This window comes from Coregonus lavaretus (genome assembly GCF_964263955.1).
Source record: "Coregonus lavaretus genome assembly, contig: HAP1_SCAFFOLD_679, whole genome shotgun sequence".
NCBI classification, from domain to species: domain Eukaryota; kingdom Metazoa; phylum Chordata; class Actinopteri; order Salmoniformes; family Salmonidae; genus Coregonus; species Coregonus lavaretus.
This window is the reverse complement of record NW_028158491.1, coordinates 95751-117850: the sequence shown is the minus strand read 5'-3', so window position 1 is coordinate 117850 and position 22100 is coordinate 95751. Positions and strand designations below refer to the sequence as shown.

Below are 22100 nucleotides of genomic sequence, written 5' to 3'. Positions count from 1 at the left end.
CTCTCTCTCTCTCTCTCTCTCTCTCTCTCTCTCTCTCTCTCTCTCTCTCTCTCTCTCTCTATATATATATATATATATATATATATATATATATATATATATATATATATATATATATATATATACATCCTTCAAACTCAACTCTGGACCTGGAAGCCAGTTCCACTGCCTTTTTTCATTGGTCCCCTCTAATCAGGGACTGATTTAGACCTGGGACACCAGGTGTGTGCAATAAATTATTAGGTAGAACAGAAAACCAGCAGGCTCCGGACCTCGTAGGTTATAAGAATTGCTCTATATCACGTGTCAAAGTCATTCCACGGAGGGCCGAGTGTCTGCGGGTTTTCGCTCCATCCTTGCACTTGATTGATGAATTAAGGTCACTAATTAGTAAGGAACTCCCCTCACCTGGTTGTCTAGGTCTTAATTGAAAGGAAAAACCAAAAAAACACAGACACTCAGCCCTCCTTGGAATGAGTTGGACACCCCTGCTCTATATGGTGTTAAGAATTAACTAAAATGTAGGCAAGAGGACCAGACTTGAATGGAACACTTTAACTAGTTGCCTTGAACGCAGCTCCCTAGCAACTCAACAAGCAACAGCTGCTACTAATTGCCAATCAGCCTCCACGCCTGTTTGCATCACTTTAACTAGTTGCCTTGAACGTGGCTCCTCAACAAGCATCAGCTGTAACTCATGTCTAATCAGCCTCCACACTTGTCCTCACTCTCCTTAATCACCACTGCCACCCTACTTAAACCTTACCAAACTAACATTCCTCCTCTTGGTCTGCAGTGCATGTTGCGTTGCATGACATTGCGCGTTACAAGCCTGATTAAGGTTTTGCTTCTAGCTAGTATCTCTAAGGTTCTTCCGAGGATGTCTTGGGGGATTTCCATCACCACAGCAGCCTAACTACCACGGCCTGACGGTGATGTCTACCTGAGACTCCGAGCCAAACTCTACAGCAGGGTTCTTCAATTCCGGTCCTGGAGGGCCGAAACACCTCTGTTTTTCATCCTCTCCTTCTAATCAGGGGCTATTTCAGACCTGGGACACCAGGTGAGTGCAATTAACTACCAGGTAGAAATAAAAAACAGAAGTGTTTCGGCCCTCCAGGACTGGAATTGAAGAACCCTGCTCTACAGAGTCAACCCTCTGGATCCTTCATCTGCAGCCCTCTGCTTCATCCATCCCATTCTCATTCCCTTCCTGAATCCTCATTATCACATCCATTCCATTTCCTCAATAGATATTCTAAACTGGTCCTTTAACTAGTGAATTGTCATTCATTTCCTTTCTCCTTGTCTCTCTAACTCTGCCACCAGCCCTCAGCCTTATCATAAACTGTCAGCTGCTGTCTTCATTTCCCACCATACTAGATGGCTGACACATATAATAGTCTGCCTATTGGGATTCATATTTGGCAACACTGCTTCCTGTCAATGTATTTGCTCAGGTTATTGCTAATCAGAGAGCCTTTACCCCCTACTGTTCACCACCTCTGTGTTCATCATAAGACGACCATAGCAGTGGAGCTACAAGAGAGACCAGGGCCTGTATCCACAGTGTCTCAGAGTAGGAGTGCTGATCTAGGATCAGTTTAGCCTTTTAGGTCATAATGAATAATATTACAGTGCATTCGGAAAGTATTCAGACCCCCTTGACTTTTTCCACATTTTGTTACGTTACAGCCTTATTCTAAAATGGATTAAATGAAAATTTTCCCTCATCAATCTACCCACAATCCCCCGTAATGACAACACGAAAACAGGTTCGTAGAAATTTCTGCACATTTATAAAAAATAAAACAAAGAAATACCTTATTTACATAAGTATTCAAACCCTTTGCTATGAGACTGGAAATTGAGCTCAGTTGCATCCTGTTTCCATTGATCATCCGTGAGATGTTTCTACAACTTGATTGGAGTACACCTGTGGTAAATTCAATTGATTGGACATGATTTGGAAAGGCACACACCTGTCTATATGAGGTCCCACAGTTGACAGTGCATGTCAGAGCAAAAACCAAGCCATGAGGTCGAAGGAGCGCTGAGACACGATTGTGTCGAGGCACAGATCTGGGGAAGGGTACCAAAAAAGGTCTGCAACATGAAGGTCCCCAAGAACACAGTGGCCTCCATCATTCTTAAATGGAAGAAGTTTGGAACCACCAAGACTCTTCCTAGCGCTGGCCGCCTGGCCAAACAGAGCAATCGGGGGAGAAGGGCCTTGGTCAGGGAGGTGTCCGAGAACCTGATGGTCACTCTGACAGAGCTCCAGAGTTCCTCTGTGGAGATGGGAGAACCTTCCAGAAGGACAACCATCTCTGCAGCACTCCACCAATCAGGCCTTTATGGTAGAGTGGCCAGACGGAAGCCACTCCTCAGTAAAAGGCACATGACTGCCTGCTTGGAGTTTGCCAAAAGGCACCTAAAGGACTCTCAGACCATGAGAAACAAGATTCTCTGGTCTGATGAAACCAAGATTGAACTCTTTAGCCTGAATGCCAAGAGTCACGTCTGGTGGAAACCTGGCACCATCCCTACGGTGAAGTATGGTGGTGGCAGCATCATGCTGTGGGGATGTTTTTAAGCGGCATGGACTGTGAGACTAGTCAGGATCGAGGGAAAGATGAACGGAGCAAAGTACAGAGAGATCCTTGATGAAAACCTGCTCCAGAGTGCTCAGGACCTCAGGCTGGGACGAAGGTTCACCTTCCAACAGGACAACAACCCTAAGCACACAGCCAAGACAACCAGGAGTGGCTTCAGGACAAGTCTCCGAATGTCCTTGAGTGGCCCAGCCAGAGCCCGGACTTGAACCCGATCTAACATCTCTAGAGAGACTGGAAAATAGCTGTGCAGCAACGCTCCCCATCCAACCTGACAGAGCTTGAGAGGATCTTCAGAGAAGAATGGGAGAAACTCCCCAAATACAGGTGTGCCAAGCTTGTAGCATCCTACCCAAGAAGACTCCAGGCTGTAATCGCTGCAAAAGGTGCTTCAACAAAGTACTTATGTAAATGTGTAATATTTCCGTTTTTTATGGGCAAACAATTCTAAAAACCTGTTTTTGCTTTGTAAATACGTGGTATTGTATGTAGATTGATGAAGGGGGAAAAACTATGTGATCCATTTTAGAATAAGGCTGTAACGTAACAAACTATGGAAAAAGTCAAGGGGTCTGAATACTATCCGAATGCACTGTATATGGACAGATCCTAGATCAGCATTCCTATTCTGAGATGCTTTGTGGATACGGGCCTGCTCCAGTTTCTGTGGATGGAGGCATATTGGGCTCTTTTCAGCCAGACGGACACTGATCCTTACTCTGATTTTTACTACAAACATATTAGAGATGCTTTCATAGAAAATACCCAAAACACTTTTGTACACGACTATGACATCACACTGCTACTTTCAAAATGGCCATTTATACCATCAAGCTATCACAGACTGCTCATTCAAGACTTCAAGGACATGGGCTTACTTGTATTAAACCATCACGCCCTGCTTTCATAAAAACGTTTTTATAGAGAACACCCAAACTCTACTCTATCACTACTTGAATCAAGTTTGAAAATCTAAAAGTCTTCTTTGTACAAGACTATGAGGATATGGGTTTACGGCTAACAAAATGTCAGTTTATGTTCAAGGCCATTACAGACTGCCAAACAGCAGAGTACTTAGGTCTAATCTCCTTCACACACCCACAAGCTGTCCATCACCACCCACAGGATAGAAGATTAGAGACACTAGAAACAGCCCACTCCAGCTCTCTACTGTGTGTGTATGTGAGAGAGAGAGAGAGAGAGAGAGAGAGAGAGAGAGAGAGAGAGAGAGAGAGAGAGAGAGAGAGAGAGAGAGCAAGTGGGGTAGAGAGAGATGAAAAGAGAGAGAGAGAGAGAGAGAGAGTGTTTGTGCATGCACACTTGCCTGTCTTGATTATGGTGAAGCTCAGTCCCTCCTGATATCAAGTTACAGGGAGTATGGGTTACCATGGTTGTGTTAAGAATAAACATCTCTCAATGGCCATTGTTCTGGTTTCTGAACTCTTTTAGGAAGGTCAACTCTGTGAGACGACAGCATCACAATATTATGCGTGGTCACACACACACACACACACACACACACACACACACACACACACACACACACACACACACACACACACTCCTATACACACACACACACACACACACACACACACACACACACTCCTATACACACACACACACACACACACACACACACACACACACACAGCAGTGTTACTTCAGATTAACATAATAATAACATCTCAAATTCACGTTTAGGGAGAGAACACAATGAAACTCTGTCTCTCCTGTACAACAGTCTTTATACTGTCTGCCCTCATACAGTGAGAAATGAACGTCGGAACACACAGAACACTGGGTCAGAGAGCACCATTAGGAATGGGTCTTAATATAACTGTTATAATCATCTATCATTACTATATCAGTATTACACACTATTACATAATATACTCTAGACTGTGTGTGTGTGTGTGTGTGTGTGTGTGTGTGTGTGTGTGTGTGTGTGTGTGTGTCTTTGCTGTCTTCTGTTAAAGCCTCATTAATGCGACTGTGAGCGACCGAAAACATAAATTGTGTGTCTTGTATCAGAGTGAACAGTAAACCTTGTGGTTTCCATCGATGGTACAGAGGGAGAGAGAGAGAATGAGAGATAGAGAGAGAGAGGAGAGAAAAAAGAGAGAGAAAATGAGAGAGAGCCTGACACGGTTGAGTGTGTGTGTGTATGTGTGTGTCTGTTTAGAGTTTGTGTCTGTGTGTATGCATGCGTGCATGTGCGCCTTTGTGTGTTTCAGAATGGCAGGAAGGTTCAATAATCAAATCCCCAAATGTCCTCTATTTGTCTGTGAGAGGATGAGAGATAATTGCGTTCGGTCATAATGAGCTCTGGAAAATAGATTGTCTACCCAAATTGTTTTCGGGGAAATCTGTTTTTAGGGAATTTGTCATCCTGGTATACAATACACCCAGCCTAATACAGTACTATCCATAGAAATAGACAGATCTATTCATTTAAAATATTTCTATAGTACTATCATATACAGGTAACTGCCAAAATAAAGGAAACACCAACATGAAGTGTATTAAGGGCGTTGGGCCACCACGACCCGCCAGAACAGCTTCAATGCACCTTGGCATAGATTCTACAAGTGTCTGGAACTCTATTGGAGGGATGCAACACCATTCTTCCATGAGAAATTCCATCGTTTGGTATTTTGTTGATGGTGGTGGAAAACGCTGTCTCAGGCAACATTCCAGAATCTTCCATAAGTGTTAAATTGGGTTGAGATCTGGTGACTGAGACACACACACACACTTTAAACCTCCTACGCTCCTTTGAGACCCCTCTTTCAAAGTCACTGAGATTTCTTCTTCTAACCATGGTAGCCAAAATAATTGGCATTTTTATACATGACCCTAAGCATGATGGGATGTTAATTGATCAATTAACTCAGAAAACCACACCTGTGTGGAAGCACCTGCTTTCAATATACTTTGTATCCCTCATTTACTCACGTGTTTCCTTTATTTTGGCATTTACCTGTATTTATCAAAGAGATTATTAAGATTATTATTAAGGTTATCCATAAACTGGTGTTGGCATACAGTTGAAGTTGGAAGTTTACATCCACCTTAGCCAAATACATTTAAACTCAGTTTTTCACAATTCCTGACATTTAATCCTAGTAAAAATTCCCTGTCTTAGGTCAGTTAGGATCACCACTTTATTTTAAGAATGTAAAATGTCAGAATAATAGTAGAGATAATTATTTATTTCAGCTTTTATTTCTTTCATCACATTCCCAGTGGGTCAGAAGTTTACATACACTCAATTAGTATTTGGTAGCATTGCCTTTAAATTGTGTCAAACGTTTCAGGTAGCCTTCCACAAGCTTCCCACAATAAGTTGGGTGAATGTTGGCCCATTCCTCCTGACAGAGCTGGTGTAAATGAGTCAGGATTGTAGGCCTCCTTGCTCGCACACGCTTTTTCAGTTCTGCCCACAAATTTTCTATAGGATTGAGGTCAGGGCTTTGTGATGGCCACTCCAACATCTTGACTTTGTTGTCCTTAAGCCATTTTGCCACAACTTTGGAAGTATGCTTGGGGTCATTGTCCATTTGGAAGACCCATTTGCGACCAAGCTTTAACTTCCTGACTGATGTCTTGAGATGTTGCTTCAATATATCCACATAATTTTCCTTCCTCATCATGCCATCTATTTTGTGAAGTGCACCAGTCCCTCCTGCAGCAAAGCAGCCCCACAGCATGATGCTGCCACCCCTGTGCTTCACGGTTGGGATGGTGTTCTTCGGCTTGCAAGCAACCCCCTTTTTCCTCCAAACATAACGATGGTCATTATGGCCAAACAGTTCTATTTTTATTTCATCAGACCAGAGGACATTTCTCAAAAAAGTACGATCTTTGTCCCCATGTGTAGTTGCAAACCGAAGTCTGGCTTTTTTATGGCGGTTTTGGAGCAGTGGCTTTTTCCTTGCTGAGCGACCTTTCAGGTTATGTCGATATATACTCATTTTACTGTGGAAATAGATACTTTTGTACCTGTTTCCTCCAGCATCTTCACAAGGTCCTTTGCTGTTGTTCTGGGATTGATTTGCACTTTTCGCACCAAAGTACGTTAATCTCTAGGAGACAGAACACGTCTCCTTCCTGAGCGGTATGACGGCTGCGTGGTCCCATGGTGTTTATACTTGCGTACTATTGTTTGTACATATGAACGTGGTACCTTCAGGCGTTTGGAAATTGCTCCCAAGGATGAACCAGACTTGTGGAGGTCTACAATTATTTGGCTGATTTCTTTTGATTTTCCGATGATGTCAGGCAAGGTAGGCCTTGAAATACTTCCACAGGTACACCTCCAATTGACTCAAATGATGTAAATTAGCCTATCAGAAGCTTCTAAAGCCATGACATAATTTTCTGGAATTTTCCAAGCTGTTTAAAGGCACAGTCAACTTAGTGTATGTAAACGTCTGACCCACTGGAATTGTGATACAGTGACTTATAAGTGAAATAATCTGTCTGTAAACAATTGTTGGAAAAATTACTTGTGTCATGCACAAAGTAGATGTCCTAACCGACTTGCCAAAACTATAGTTTGTTAACAAGAAATTTGTGGAGTGGTTGAAAAACGGCTTTTAATGAGTCTAACCTAAGTGTATGTAAACTTCCGACTTCAACTGCATGTCCATCATGTGTTGGACATACAGTCTGTGTACTAGTTATCAAATAGATTATTCTAGTTATAGTTAATAATAGTTTTATGTGTTCACCCAGCCTAGTATACAGTAGCTTCCGTCATTGTAAATAATAATTTGTTATTAACTGACTTGCCTAGTTAAATAAAGGCTAAATATATATATATTTTTTTTTTATTATCATGTAGTTGTCATGGAGATTATTATTAAGGTTAATCATGAACTATTGCTGGTATGTCCAACCTCTAGGCTACAATCTCAGTGTACTAACAGCACTAATAGCAAATATGTCACGGTTTCGGCCGAGGCTGCCTCTCTCCCTTGTTCGGGCAGGCTTCGGCGTTCGTTGTCTCCGGAATACTAGCTGCCACCGTTGTATGTTTCATGTTCGTTTGGTTTTGTCTGTTTGTTGTCACACCTGTTCTCGTTTAGCCTAATTAGTGTTCTATAAGTTTCTCGTTGTGTTTGTCTAGTGTTGTGTGTTATTGATTTTGGTCAGTCGTGTGTAGGGCTTAATTCTTGTATTTCGCTCGGTTGAGCTTCCCTCCACTGCGTTGGAGTATTACGCACCTGTTTTGTGCGCTTTTGTTTTGTGCGCCTACGTGCGTATTTCGCCTTCGGGCAAGAGTTGTCCTATTTCCGTGTTTGGCGATTACTAAAGTCTGTTGGACTATCCGTCGGTGTCCTGCGTTTGATTCCACCACTGCACCCACCTACAGCACGCGTTGACAAAATAGATTTTTGCAGTTATTAAGCTAACATATTTAATAATAGCTATTAAGTTGATGTCATTTTAACCAGTTAGGCCCACTAGGAGTGTCACGCCCTGGCTCTGGGGACACTTGTATGTTGAGCCAGGGTGTGCATTTCATTTGTTTATCTGGTATGTGTATTTCTATGTTGGCCTGAGTGGCTCCCAGTCAGAGGCAACGAGTGTCAGCTGTCGTTGGTTGTCTCTGATTGGGAGCCATATTTAAACTGTCTGTTTCCCATTTGTGTTTGTGGGATCTTGTTTCAAGTCTGTTTATGTTAGACCGTGAACTGTCACGTATCGTTTATTGTTTTGATCGTGTCTCTAATTAAAGAGTATGTTTGCCTGCAACGCTGCGCCTTGGTCCTCCTCTCTGGTAGACGATCGTGACAGAAGAAACCACCAAGATTTGACCAAGCAGCGTGTCCAGGAGCCATCGCCAGGGAGATCTCTAGCAGATCTCCTTCGCCTCCTCGACTGGGTCAAGCCGGGTGAGGAAGAGAAGGGCTTGACATTGTGGCAGAAGGGCGAAAGGCTGGCGAGGGACATGGAGACCTGGTCCACGGGTAGGAGAGACGCCCAGAAAATTTTTAGGGGGGGGCTAACGCCGTGGACGACGGGCCAGCAGGAGACCGCGGCAGAGCGGCCCAGCGGGTTGGCAGAGGAGGCCGCCAGGTTACGGGGGCCACTGGTCGAAGAGGGGGTGGAAGGTGTAGAGGCACGGCGAGAGGTACTGGGGTGTGTTACCAGTCCGGTCCGGCCCATTCCAGATCCCGGCGTAGGACCAGTGGTGTGTGTCCCCAGTACGGTCCGGCCTGTTCCTGCTCCCCGCACCAGGTCAGTGGGGCGCTTCGTCAGCCCGGCTCGGCCCGTTCCTGCTCCCCGCACCAAGTCAGTGGTGCGCTTCGTCAGCCCGGCTCGGCCCGTTCCTGCTCCCCGCACCAAGTCAGTGGTGCGCTTCGTCAGCCCGGCTCGGCCCGTTCCTGCTCCCCGCACCAAGTCAGTGGTGCGCTTCGTCAGCCCGGCTCGGACCGCTCCTGCTCCCCACACCAAGCCAGTGGTGTGCGTCGTCAGCCCGGCTCGGCCCGTTCCTGCTCCCCGCACCAAGTCAGTGGTGCGCTTCGTCAGCCCGGCTCGGCCCGTTCCTGCTCCCCGCATCAAGTCAGTGGTGCGTTTCGTCAGCCCGGCGCGGCCCGCTCCTGCTCCCCGCACCAAGTCAGTGGTGTGCGTCGTCAGTCCGGCACGGCCCGTGCCTGTTCCACCGGTGGCTGGTCCGGCACCGGTCAGATGCTTCACGCCGGAGCTAGAGCAATCCGCTCCACCAGTGTGCAGTCCAGCTCCGGCCAGCGGGGCCAGACCGGACCAGGGGTACTTTGGGGGGTTGGAGAGGGAGCGGGGATCAGGCCCGGAGCCGGATCCGCCGCCTAAGCGGAGTGCCCACCCGGTCCCTCCCCTGTGGTGTTTGGTGGGCGCGGTCGGAGTCCGCGCCTTTAGGGGGGGGGGTACTGTCACGCCCTGGCTCTGGGGACACTTGTATGTTGAGCCAGGGTGTGCATTTCATTTGTTTATCTGGTATGTGTATTTCTATGTTGGCCTGAGTGGCTCCCAGTCAGAGGCAACGAGTGTCAGCTGTCGTTGGTTGTCTCTGATTGGGAGCCATATTTAAACTGTATGTTTCCCATTTGTGTTTGTGGGATCTTGTTTCAAGTCTGTTTATGTTAGACCGTGAACTGTCACGTATCGTTTATTGTTTTGATCGTGTCTCTAATTAAAGAGTATGTTTGCCTGCAACGCTGCGCCTTGGTCCTCTGTTCCCGACGATCGTGACAAGGAGTGGATAACAGGTATTAAGTAAGATTAATCATCAACTATATTTTTGGCATTCTACCAATACATAGACTACAATCTCAGTGTGGAAAACATAGGTAGCCAAATACAATACAATACTGTATCTCTTTCTCTCTCTGTTTTTAGTTTTTTTTAACCAAGAAGAGTAATGCGTCACCACACCTTTCACAATGCCCATAATCATATTGCCCTATTCTGCCACGATGATATTGTTGGGTATGGTTGGGTAGGCCACTTGAAAAAGCGGATGTTTTTTCCTGAAAGTGCACTGGGGGTCAGAATAATACATGGGTGTGTTGGATTCATCACCATTTCCCTCCTCCCCTATATGGTTTTATGATATCAACAGTGAGGCAGTCAGATCAAATGTGATTCCAGCTCGACAGCACCTCATCCTAACTTCAATTGATATGTCCGAGATGGCAGGAAAGTGGGTGACATGTATTCCTGTCTTTTGGTTGGTTGGGCCTTGGTGACAAATGAGCACTCAGGTCTGTTGATCTATTTCCATGAGGGATGTGTGTGAGTGTGTGTGCATGCGTGTGTGTGCGAGCACGTGCGTGCGTGTGTGCATGTATGTGTGTGTGTGTGAAGGGAGGGCTGTAGACTTACCAGCTGACCTGTTAGTTGAGCTGATTCATATGAGGTTCTTGTTATGTGGCCCAAGTGAACGCACACAGAGCTTGGTGGTTTGTTTTGAATAAAAAATCTACAAATAAAGTCTATGGTCTTTTTCACGGCCTGAAAATGAGGGCAGGTAGACAATATCTTCACACAGACGATGTTGGCATTTAAAAACCATGCTGTGCTCCTCTATGAGCTAGGTCTAACCTAACATTTATAACTAGGTCCAACCTAACATTTATGACTAGGTCTAACCTAACATTTATGACTAGGTCTAACCTAACATTTATAACTAGGTCTAACCTAACATTTATGACTAGGTCTAACCTAACATTTATGACTAGGTCTAACCTAACATTTATAACTAGGTCTAACCTCATGATACTAACTGTAAGTCGCTCTGGATAAGAGCGTCTGCTAAATGACTCAAATGTAAATGTAAATGTAACCTAACATTTATAACTAGATCTAACCTAACATTTATAACTAGGTCTAACCTAACATTTATAACTAAGGCTAGACTAACATTTGTAGCTAGGATTAGATTAACATTCATAGCTAGGGTTAGACTAACATGTATAACTAGGTCTAGACTAACATTCATAGCTAGGGCTAGATTAATGAATAGCTAGGGCTAAACTAACATTTATAACTAGGGCTAGACTAACATTCATAGCTAGGGTAAGACTTACTATCATTTGATGTCTTCTTTAGATGTGAGCTCAGTAGTTAGAGAGAGAGAGAGAGAGAGAGAGAGAGAGAGAGAGAGAGTGTGTGTGTGTGTTTGTGAGTGTGTGTGTGTGTTCTACCCATGACCAGTCTATCAGGTTCTGGTTTGATGAGCCAGCTAGCTCCACGTCCTGGGTTTAATGATGCGTGAGGCGGCAGTACGTGGAACTCTAAATGAACCGTTACTCTGCAACACGAATGAGACCTGCTCTCATAACTGCCTAACTACCGGTGGATGTGTGTGTGCCAGGCTGAACAGACTGGGAATTAACATTCTGCCTTTGATTACAGCTGCTAGGCTATGTTCAAAATGGAACTATATTCCTTATACAGTGCACTACTTCTGAAATGACAACCCATATTCCCTGGCCTCACAGTGAAGCACAGTGTCTGAAGCACATTCATGAACAATGATCTATCTCACTTCTTTCTCCCTTTCCTATTGTCTGTGTTCTCTCCCTAGACATGAATTTGAGACATTATTATTATTTTCATCAGAAGTAACACTGCTGTGTGTGTGTGTATGTGGGTGTGTGTGTGTGTATGTGTGACCACGCATAATATTGTGATGCTGTCATCTCACAGAGTTGACCTTCCTAAAAGAGTTCAGAAACCAGAACAATGGCCATTGAGAGATGTTTATTCTTACCATAACTATGGTAACCCATATTCCCAGTTGTAACTTGATACCATATAAAATGGCAGTGTGTTTCAATAACGATGAAATAGAATACACGAGGTGGCTCAGAAAGACACAATTATTTCAACATCATATCAACATAACATCAGAAAATACTACATATATTATCATATTCCTGACCACGTTTATCCAATGTTGTGATTCAAACATTCACAAAACTGTAGAAAAACATTGGTTGAATGTTGGATGAACGGGGCTGGAATGGTTGAGCTTTTTTAAAAGTCTGTATTCACAGGATAGTTTGTTTCCAAGCTGTGGTGTGGCGTAGTGTGGCCGACCTTTTGAAAAACCACATTTCAATGCTTTTACTGCACGTACTGTAGTAGGTTTTAGTCTTTCCCCCAAAAGCCTTTGCAACATAATACATTTAGATGTTTTGCCACAGGTAGGTACATTATTTGTTTAAAGCCACGGATCCGACCATGCACAATAACTATTTATTTAAAAAAACATGTAAACAACTAAAAGTCCCAAGTCCAATCATACCAATCTTCGGTTATCCCTGCATAGGATCTTTTTAAAAGACCTTCGGAAGTCATTGTTGAAGATTGTATAGATAATAGGGTTGGCTGAACTGTTACAGTAGCCGAACCAGAAGAAGAATTTAAACAGTGTGTCAGGTATGTAACACGAGTCACAGAGCGCCTTCAGAGTGTAGGTAAAGAAGAAGGGGAACCAGCAAATGACAAAAACTCCAATGACCACAGCCAAGACGAAGGTGAACCGTTTCTCTCTGTTCTGTCTCCCCTTCCATCGACTCCCCTTAGAGCTCTGTCTCACCACCAGTTTGGGCAACGCTGGGTGGTCCACTCCTGGTTTGATCTGGCTCAGTTTGGTTTTAGCCGTGTGTTTCTTCTTCTTGATAGAACAGGGGTTGTTGACCTGGTGGTCAGAGGATGAGGAGTCCTCCATGTCCACGCCGTTTATCTCTCCTTCTTTCTCCTCCTCTCCTCTGTGTTCATCCCCCTCTCTTTGCTCTCCGTTGAGCTTTTCGTGACAAGCGTGTTGGTCACATCCGACCCCCCCAGCCCCGTTCTCCTTCTTGCCCGTCACAGGCGATGCTGCGGCCACCCTTTTGGGTTTCCGGTCGACCAGTGGCGCCCGCGTCCGTTTCTTAGCGATCTGATAGATCCGGATGTAAACGAGGATCATGATGACGCAGGGCACGAAGAACGAGCCGATACTGGACGAGATCATGTACCATTTGTCTTCGTTGATCTTACACACTGGCCCCTCCTCTTTATCGCTCTCCTTCTCCATGGTGATGAGGGGCGGGAACGAGATAACCGCGGCGATGACCCACACGATGACGATGATGCACTTGATCCTGCGCGGCGTCCGTTTCAGGTTGTACTCGATGGCCTGGGTGATTGACCAGTACCTGTCCAGACTAATGGCGCACAGGTGGGCGATGGACGCCGTACAGAAGAGAACGTCCAGTGCGAGGTAGATCTCGCACCAGACTTTACCAAAGTACCAGTAGCCCATGAGTTCGTTGGCCAGGGAGAAGGGCATGACCAGGGTTGCAACCAAAATGTCAGCCGACGCCAACGAAACCAGGAAGAGGTTCTGAGGGGCCTTCAGGGCCCGGCTAGTAAACACAGCGATGACCACTAAGACGTTGCCGAAGACTGTCAATAGGATGAGTATCCCGACCAGGATCGTTAGGGGCAATGAGATCTGGAGGCTATAGGGCGGACCCCCAAGGATGGTCTCATTGGTCATGTTGCTCATGATGGTCGCGCTTGTAAGAGTCTCATTGTTCATGTTCGTCATGTTATCCCACCCCGCCATTGGTTCTCCTTAGATCCTCAGGGATCCAATCATGTGAGGTCAGCAAATGTCGTCCGGGTAACCGTGTAGTTTGCAGCTGGAAGACTGGAAAGGGAGGGTGTGGGACTCTTCACTGTTATTTGTGTATTTATTTTTCGCTCCATTGCATGTTGGTCGACCAAGTACAGTTTAGGTTGAATATGGCTGACTGTCACTTCATCTGAAAAATAGGAGGCGCAGAAGTAAGAATTTTTAAAAGAACAAACTGGAGATGTTTTAACTGTCAATTTACACACATACAACATAACTCTCTAGTTATACTTTCCAAGAATATAGCAGGCACACACTAAAAATAACTCTTACCTCAAGCATCGTACTGTGTCACTTGGGTCCTTTTGAGTGCCCGACAATAGAATGGACAGCGAGTAACTTCTTTATGCAGGTCAGTTACTCGGGAATCAGCTGGCTTCTCGCGCATCGCTTCTGTGTTCCATGGATGAGCGCGAGCTAAGGTTTCACAGTCAGTTTTCCTCTCCACAGAATTATCCTCACTAGCAGAGCGCTAATAGAGCCGTAATCACGTTATCCTGTGGTTGCTGCTGCTGCTGCTGCCGTCGGCTCTGTGAGTGGAGACTATCGCCCTACTATGCTACTGCTGGCCACTCCAAGCACCGCTGCGCCACGCCCTCTATTTACAACCCCAACCTACCAGTACTGCGTTGCTATAGCAGCACCCGGAGCCCACACCACGTGGAAATTAAACCGGCTTTTTTTTTTATTAGTTGGCGCGCGCTAACTCCATTCCATTCACGAGCCCACCCCCTTTAAGCACCATTTATTTTCACACAAACCATTCTAAAACTGTTACAATGTTACAGAAAAAAACTGAAGGGGCTGGGGGTCATAGTCAATGGTAAGAGAATTATAGGCTAGGCCTACTAAGCAGTAAACTATTGACCAGTCAACATTGGCTGTAGCCTAAGCTTAATAGTTAGCCTATGGGGTAAAATAACCAATGTCAAGCCATGTGATGCCTAATAGGCTCATTGATGGATCACTATTTATTAAGCATTTGCAAAGGCTCGTGCATAGAACATCACATGATTTAAATGGTCTAATACTTTCCTTAGTATGCACATAACATGTAAAAACATATGATTTGGACACCACTTAAAGTAGCCTATATCCTAATAATGGGAGTTTTATGTATCTCCATTGTTTAATGCTGCAATATGTAACTTTTTGGGCGACCTGTGAGTTATAGATCTGTCATTCTCATGGAAAGCAAGTCTAAGAAGTGATAGATAGATCTGTTCTTTGTATGCAATTTCTATGCTTCCTGTACTTAAGTTTAGTTTTTGTGTCTTTTATTTTCGGTTTTGTACACCAGCGTCAAACCGCTAAAAATACAATATTTGTGGTTATTGAAAATATATTTCATAGCGGTTTAGATGGTACAATTGCTTGTTTTGTCACATAAACTGATATTAGGCTAACTATTAGCATTTTAGCAACCAGGAAATGGCAGAGGCGGTTTCTGCATATTGCACTTTTAAAATATATTATTGAGACAGACTACATTGGATCAACTTGAAGAGTGATAACACAAAAGAGGTAGGCTATGCTCAATTTAGCCACTCTCCCATTTTGGAACATGTGCTTTCAATAACATAGCCTTCTACCATTAGAAAGCTTTTCTACCATATCATGTGTGGTTGGCAGAGGAATGGAGGAAGGTGTTGTTAGTGTGATATCATATGACACCGGACTTCTGTGTTTTGAGTAAACATCACTGCTAGGATCATGCATCTGCGCGCGGATGGAGCGCGAGGATACAGTGACACCTATCGTCTTCTGAAAAAGCTTCCGCGCCCACCGACCGTCTCTCTCTGGTTCGCTTTGGAAGAAATAGCCTGAGGCGCGCCATCACCACTGATGTTGTGACATTCAGGAGTGTAAAACCTACCGTTAAGTATCGAATAATACCCCATAGTACACTATGCTTTTACTGAAAACAATATTAACTATTAGGCGTTTTAACTTTAACCTTTTCTAATATGACCATAGGTGCTTCCAACTTCTGTTCTCCCATATAAAACATTTTTTTAATGCAAAAGTGTCACATATTTGACATTATTTAAATAGGTTAAGACAGGACTATCCTAGGTAAATCTTTAGGCAAGGTATTTAGTTAATGCAATAAATTGGAACGTACTCTGATGCAACATCATCATTAAGTGCTGAATGCAGTAAATTCCAAATTCAGACTGCCAGTCCAGATGACACATGAAGTATTGTGATACTTTACCAATGTCCAAACTCCTGTCTCTCCATTTTCTAGTGGTGGCTTCAACGGGAAACGACAAGACAGAAGAAGAAAAAAACGTACCTCACCTGTAATATGTCTAATGTAATGTATTCTGAAACCCCAGTCAAAATCCTCAATCTGACTATAATTCAAATAAATTTAGAAGTTGAAGGGTGAAAGTAATTGATGTTGACTGGAGTCGAGATGTGAGGGACCATGTTTTAAATTATCCAGTAGGGGGCGCTCTTGTATTGGGACAGGCAGAGCCGTACATTGGTCTCTCTGGGTACAGGTGCAATAGAATGGAAGTGTGTCGAGTTTGAGAAGTACAATTTCCAGTTGTATTACACAGACCATATCCATCTACTTATTCATAATGAATCAACCGTGATATTGAATCAAATTCAGACGTAGCCATCCATATAAATATAATGAGTAATTATTTATATATATCGTTAAATTGCACTTTATTTAGACAGGTTGGAAACAGAGTGGGAGGCATGCAAGCATCAGTACAGAAGAATGAGTGGATGCGAGATTGAACCGTGGGGAGTTGTACATGTGCCATGTGCCATGAGTGTTACCATTCGACAACAGCGCTACACAGAGTTAGTCATTCAGATATTCTATGTGCCTGTTATTGCTCTTCGATTGCTGTTTAGACCTTTCATTGGTCAGTTCGAGGTAACCTTACTGTATGTGTACGTCCCAAATGGCACGCTATTCCCTATATAGTGCACTACTTTAGACCATAACCCTAGGGACCCTGGTCAAAAGTAGTGCAGTGCACTGTATAGGGAATAGCGTGCCATTTGGGACAGACTCTGTCATGTGCCATAAGTGAAGTAAATAGGAAGACATTGAACTAATGGTTTCCCTACACAAATTAAACCTAATTGAGTTAGCTTTTAGTCCAGGACTAGGCTTAATCTTTGTCCGGGAAACTGCGCCACAGTCCCTGAAATAGTGGTCAGTTATATTCTCTCATTTGAAAGAAGAACACATCCATACAACATCATTTATAAATTCAAGACAGGGCAACCATTTTCTTTATATTGAAGAAGTAACATGAACTGCACATTACAATTAATTGGATTAAAAGTACATTTATAATTTTTTTTCAGAGCTCAAATTCCACAATTTGACAAAATAGTGGGAAAACCTCCAAAATATAAAATCAAAACCAAAGCATTGTGCAGGCATGACAGGAGTAATATACAAACATCAGAAAATTCTAAAATGGTAGTTTGTACACTCGAATGACATCAAATGACACAAAAATGACAAGTTTTTCTAGGTACAAAAGATAAATTTGAGAGAGAACAGCCCAGGTCTGAACTTATTAAAAAAGGCACAACACTACATTTCAACTGTTTTTGGGTGGGGGGTTAACTGACTAACAGGATTAGAGTCAATTACATGTTCAATTCAGTCAAGAAGTACAATAAAATAAAATAAAATCAGATTTCCCTCAATGCTCCTCTATGAGAATTTTAGCAAACATCAGGAATTTACCGAATTGAAATGGATCCCTGCTGACTAACACACAAGATACTGTTCAAAGGTCTCCAGCTGATACTGCTGTGTATAATAGGCAGAGAGGGAGATATCTTGAATGTACTTAGCAAAAGGGCCAGACAATATAGCTAGGGCTGGATAATGTAGCTAGTCAGGTGCTTCTAGAATCTACGTAGCCCAAAAACATTCTGGGCCCAGACAGTATCGCAACAATCCAAAGCCTATATGAGTTTAGTTTTTCATTTAGCTTCAGGCAACAAGTCTGGGCACCGTATCAAGTGTTCCAGAGTAGGTGGACTGCTGATCTAGGGTCAGTTTTGCCCTTTAGATCATACTGAATAAGATTACATGGACAGGTGGGACCCTGGGCCAGTGTTCAAAACTCATTTCACAGTAGGAGTGCTGATCTAAGATCAGGTCCCCACCTGTCCATAAAATCTTATTCATTATGATCTAAAAGGCGAAACTGATCCTACATCAGCACTCTTACTTTGAGACGCAGATATTTTTTCACAAATTGGTATTTTGACCAATCAGATTAGCTCTGAAAAAGAGCTGATGTGAAAAGATCTCATGTGATTGGTCAAAAGACCAATTAATATCAGAATTGGGCTGCCTGTGTAAACAGCCTAATTGCCATTCTCTTCTGTATGATTGGGATTTTTAAATTGTGCCCTCGCTGTGCTTGTGCAAATCATTGCTAAAAGGTCAAAGGTAAAACTGTACAGGACTCTTGGCTTAAATGCTGCTTCATGAGTTTTTAAAAGCAATACAAATTCAGTTACAGAGAAGGAAAAAAGCAACAAAGACAAAAATAGGAATTACTTGAGGACATAGGCAGCTCTGTTCTGCTCTCTAAATGTGACTGGCAACAACCAACCATGTTCATTTTGCAGTACTTTTTGGTGAAAGCACAAGAAAAAAAAAGTTACAAGATACTATATTTTTTCCACTTTTTTTTTCTTCAATTTGTAAATGTTTATAGGTTTATTAGTTCAAAATATGTACATGCAGAACGTCACCAAACATTGCAGTTTTCTCCCCATTTTGCAAAACTTAGGGGTCTGAATAATTCTTTACAATGGGTCGGCTTTGATTAATAATTGTGTAATTTACAACCAAGCAAACAAATCATTTTTCTCGTTTCATTTGCCAAGTAATACTTAGTAAAGGCATGTGTCTCAGTACTGAAAAGTATGATGTTAAGGTAAAATAAATTTGTCATGTCATCATGTCTCATGTCAAAATGTCAGAGAAACCATTTTTCCAATCCCTACCACCACAACTTTAAGAACAATTATCTTATATACTCCTCAACTTGTACAATGGTGGCCACCGTAGTCAGCAATGCAGACTCACGTCTAGGTAGTCACGTCTGCATATACTGTACTCATATATTGGTTTAGACAGAAAAGAGAACCTTCAGTTCTGGAACATAGGTGCGCTAGATTATGGTTGGCGCGAAAGCCTACAGGATGGTGGCGCTCCAAGAACAGGGTTGGAGAGCACTGGTATAGGGATTGTTTGGGGTAGCTAGCCTGGAACCCGAACTGAATTGTGTTGTTTCACTATTGATCACTAACAAAGTGTTCCAGAATAATGAAACTGAACACAGAATTCAGTTTGGAGAGTGCTTATGTGAACTGTCAATTAATCATCACGTCAGGTTAAAATATACATGTACAGAGCTAGAAAGGAAGAGAGAACAGAAAGTGAAAGTTACCTACTACAGTCACAGACCATAGACACAAAGAAGGGTAAATAACAAAAAGGTTTTTAACAGTTAAGGCTGCTTGATAAAGAATATGTAGCTAAAGCATCGCTGGCTACACAATGTTTCAGATACTGTGAAATGTACAAAAAAAATCTACAGGAAACATCTTTGCAGATACCAAATAGTAGCAACATTATCTGGTGTTACTTATACAACGAATCGCTGCCCCCAACGTAGTTCCGACCCAGACAAAAAACCATGTCAAATTATTTTTCAACATGCTTGGTTTCCTATACAACATAGCCAGGCAAGAAAAAGGATTGAGACACACAAGACATTTTTCTACAATAATTAAAAAAAGACGATAAAAGGAACAAAATGCCCATGATTATTACACACTTTCTATGAACTGAAATCAGACAATTGAAAAATCATTAGAATGCATCAGAACAATACCTCTTCATCGTCATCAACCTCAGATATAAGAGTCCAAAATATGACCACCCCCGAACCTAGACTAAGTTATAATTTTTTTCTTCAAAAAGCATGTTTTTACTTACATTCCTTGTTTTTGATAAATGCTTTTCTGAACGATAATGATTATGTCTCAGGTTCTCTACACATACATCAGTAATTCACCCCTCAATCGCAAATGGCACATAGATTAAAATGTATGAACAAAAACAAAGACTCAACATTATACAGGATAACAGCCTTTCTCTCGCTGCATACCCTAATGCACATCTCACTTTTAACTACTCACTGAAGGCATTTTCACATAATGATTCCATTTTGTTTATAGCTAAAACGTAAATACACAACCATTCCCCCCAAAAAGTACATTTGTTTTTTTATTTTTCATTTCTTCCGAAGCTTTAAAAAATATATAAAACCAGGAATGCAATGCCTCTGTTGGTATTCTTTGAGCGTGAACGAGAAGAAAGCCCTTTTTACATTTTTTGGTCTTTCCAAAAAAAGTTGTGTTGTAACTGCGTCGTTATAGGCTCAAATATGCACCTTAGTTTTTCCTTGTTGTACGTCGGTCCAAACAATTTGATCTGTTTGAAAACCACCAGATCTCATGTGACTCCAAACTCAGAGGTCAATGAATTTTCCCAGCCAAGCTACTGTACAAGTCTTCTGTATCGAGTCTGTATCGATGTTGTTGTTTTTGTTTAGGATAGATCTCACTCCCCCTTCATCAATTGTTTACAGCATATTTTTCAAGCAGCAACAGGTTCTGCTGGTAGGATTAGAAGCAGCAATACATTTTGTCCGGGTGTGTGCTCTGCCCAGGCCTAGTTTTTTTCTTACCAGTCCACAACCCACATCAAAACCTTAATCGTAAACTGCTGCCAAAAAACTAGACCCACACTTGATTAAAAATAAATACTAAAAGATGATTGAGTACAAAGCTTGGACGCAACACGTTTGTTTCCAAAACCAAAAAAGCTTTTGGTTTGATTTACCTTAGTTGGGATTTTAATGTACAGTCACGTGATATAATACTAACCCAATACAGTGTCATAAAAAAAAAAAAGTAGTAACAGAAAATGATTTACATTTTACAATGTGGATCTCAATGAATTGCAATAATTTGACAAAACATTTAGCTTGTAGTACATATGAGCAAGATATGGGGTACTTCAATACATCTTTAAACATATCAACAGGCCCTTATTGGACATATACAGTTCAAGCTAATATTTTCCATCAAGATTGAAAGAACAAAAGCCAAAACGTCTGAATTTGACGCTCCACATACTTACTAGTTTAGATTTCTTTTGAGCTTGTTATCCCATCCTTAATATTCATTTGACACTATTATAAAATGTACATGATAAACTGTTCAAAGAGATAAAATACTTATTCACTGTGAAACAAAAATGCCCCAGTTCAACGTAACCATGGAGATAAGGATATTGTCATTGTTAAAAGAGGATGATGCCAATGTCATTTAGAAAGTGCATAAGAACAGCATCATTGCTGGGACAGTGTGGGACAAAAAAAAGAAAGAAGCTGAGCAATACTTCAACTTTCAGATCTCGTGAAGAAGCGTACTAAAAAGCAGTCAAAGAAACTGGATGTAAAATGACAATTATGGGGTTTGATTCATGTTTTTGGCATACCTTAATGACCGTAACCATGGCAACGTTAGTCATTAGTTATATTGACACCTTTCCTTCAACGTTCCTGATATGTTGTTGTTGGTCGATCGTTTCCACGTTGTATGACAGTAACGGAGCCCCAACACTGAAGATATAGCAAAAACGTTAACATTACAATGACTCAATTGCACTCAAGGCAACAATCAGTATTTATAGAATATAAAAAAATCACTACAGATCACTTATGTCTTTTTACAGTTTTCAATACTTTTTCAAAAAATAAAAAATAATAAGTTGAATATCTTAAACATGAGGGCAACATTACTGCCCATTTTGGAAAGGTTTGAGTCAAACTTGCTAAGTCCTTTTTTTAAGCATTAAAGATTTCGCATTTATTTTATATATTACTAGCTTACTGTTTAAAGATTACTGCTTATTTTTTATTTTAAAACCTCCGAAAGCCATTGATTCGAATTTATACTGTATCTTTATCGCTTTCTTTTATAAAATCATTGTCATCCAACAATGATAGAACTAATATAAAATAAATGTAAAAACATTTATTTTTAAACAAATCATAATTCTAGGAAGAAAATTAGTTAAAATAAATTATACCTTTGTATAATATTCATGGTCAATTGTGTTTAGAGCGTCGGAAAACCAGTGGACCATCCTGGACATATAGGCACTATTTTTTTACATATTAATGTGAAATTAAAAACATCAACATTAGACCTTTGTTCTTTAACCT

General features: G+C 42.1%; 1 protein-coding gene across 1 annotated transcript; it reads right to left on the bottom strand.

Annotated features, from left to right (window-relative positions):
* Positions 1 to 11852: 11852 nt before the first annotated feature.
* On the bottom strand, positions 11853 to 14109 carry adra2a (adrenoceptor alpha 2A). Its single transcript, XM_084198127.1, has 2 exons — positions 14065 to 14109; positions 11853 to 13921 (listed from the first exon to the last, which is right to left on the bottom strand). Exon 2 carries the CDS (start codon positions 13720 to 13722, stop codon positions 12409 to 12411), a length of 1314 nt encoding a protein of 437 aa, XP_084054253.1. The 5' UTR covers positions 13723 to 13921; positions 14065 to 14109; the 3' UTR covers positions 11853 to 12408.
* Between the last annotated feature and the right edge of the window lie 7991 nt (positions 14110 to 22100).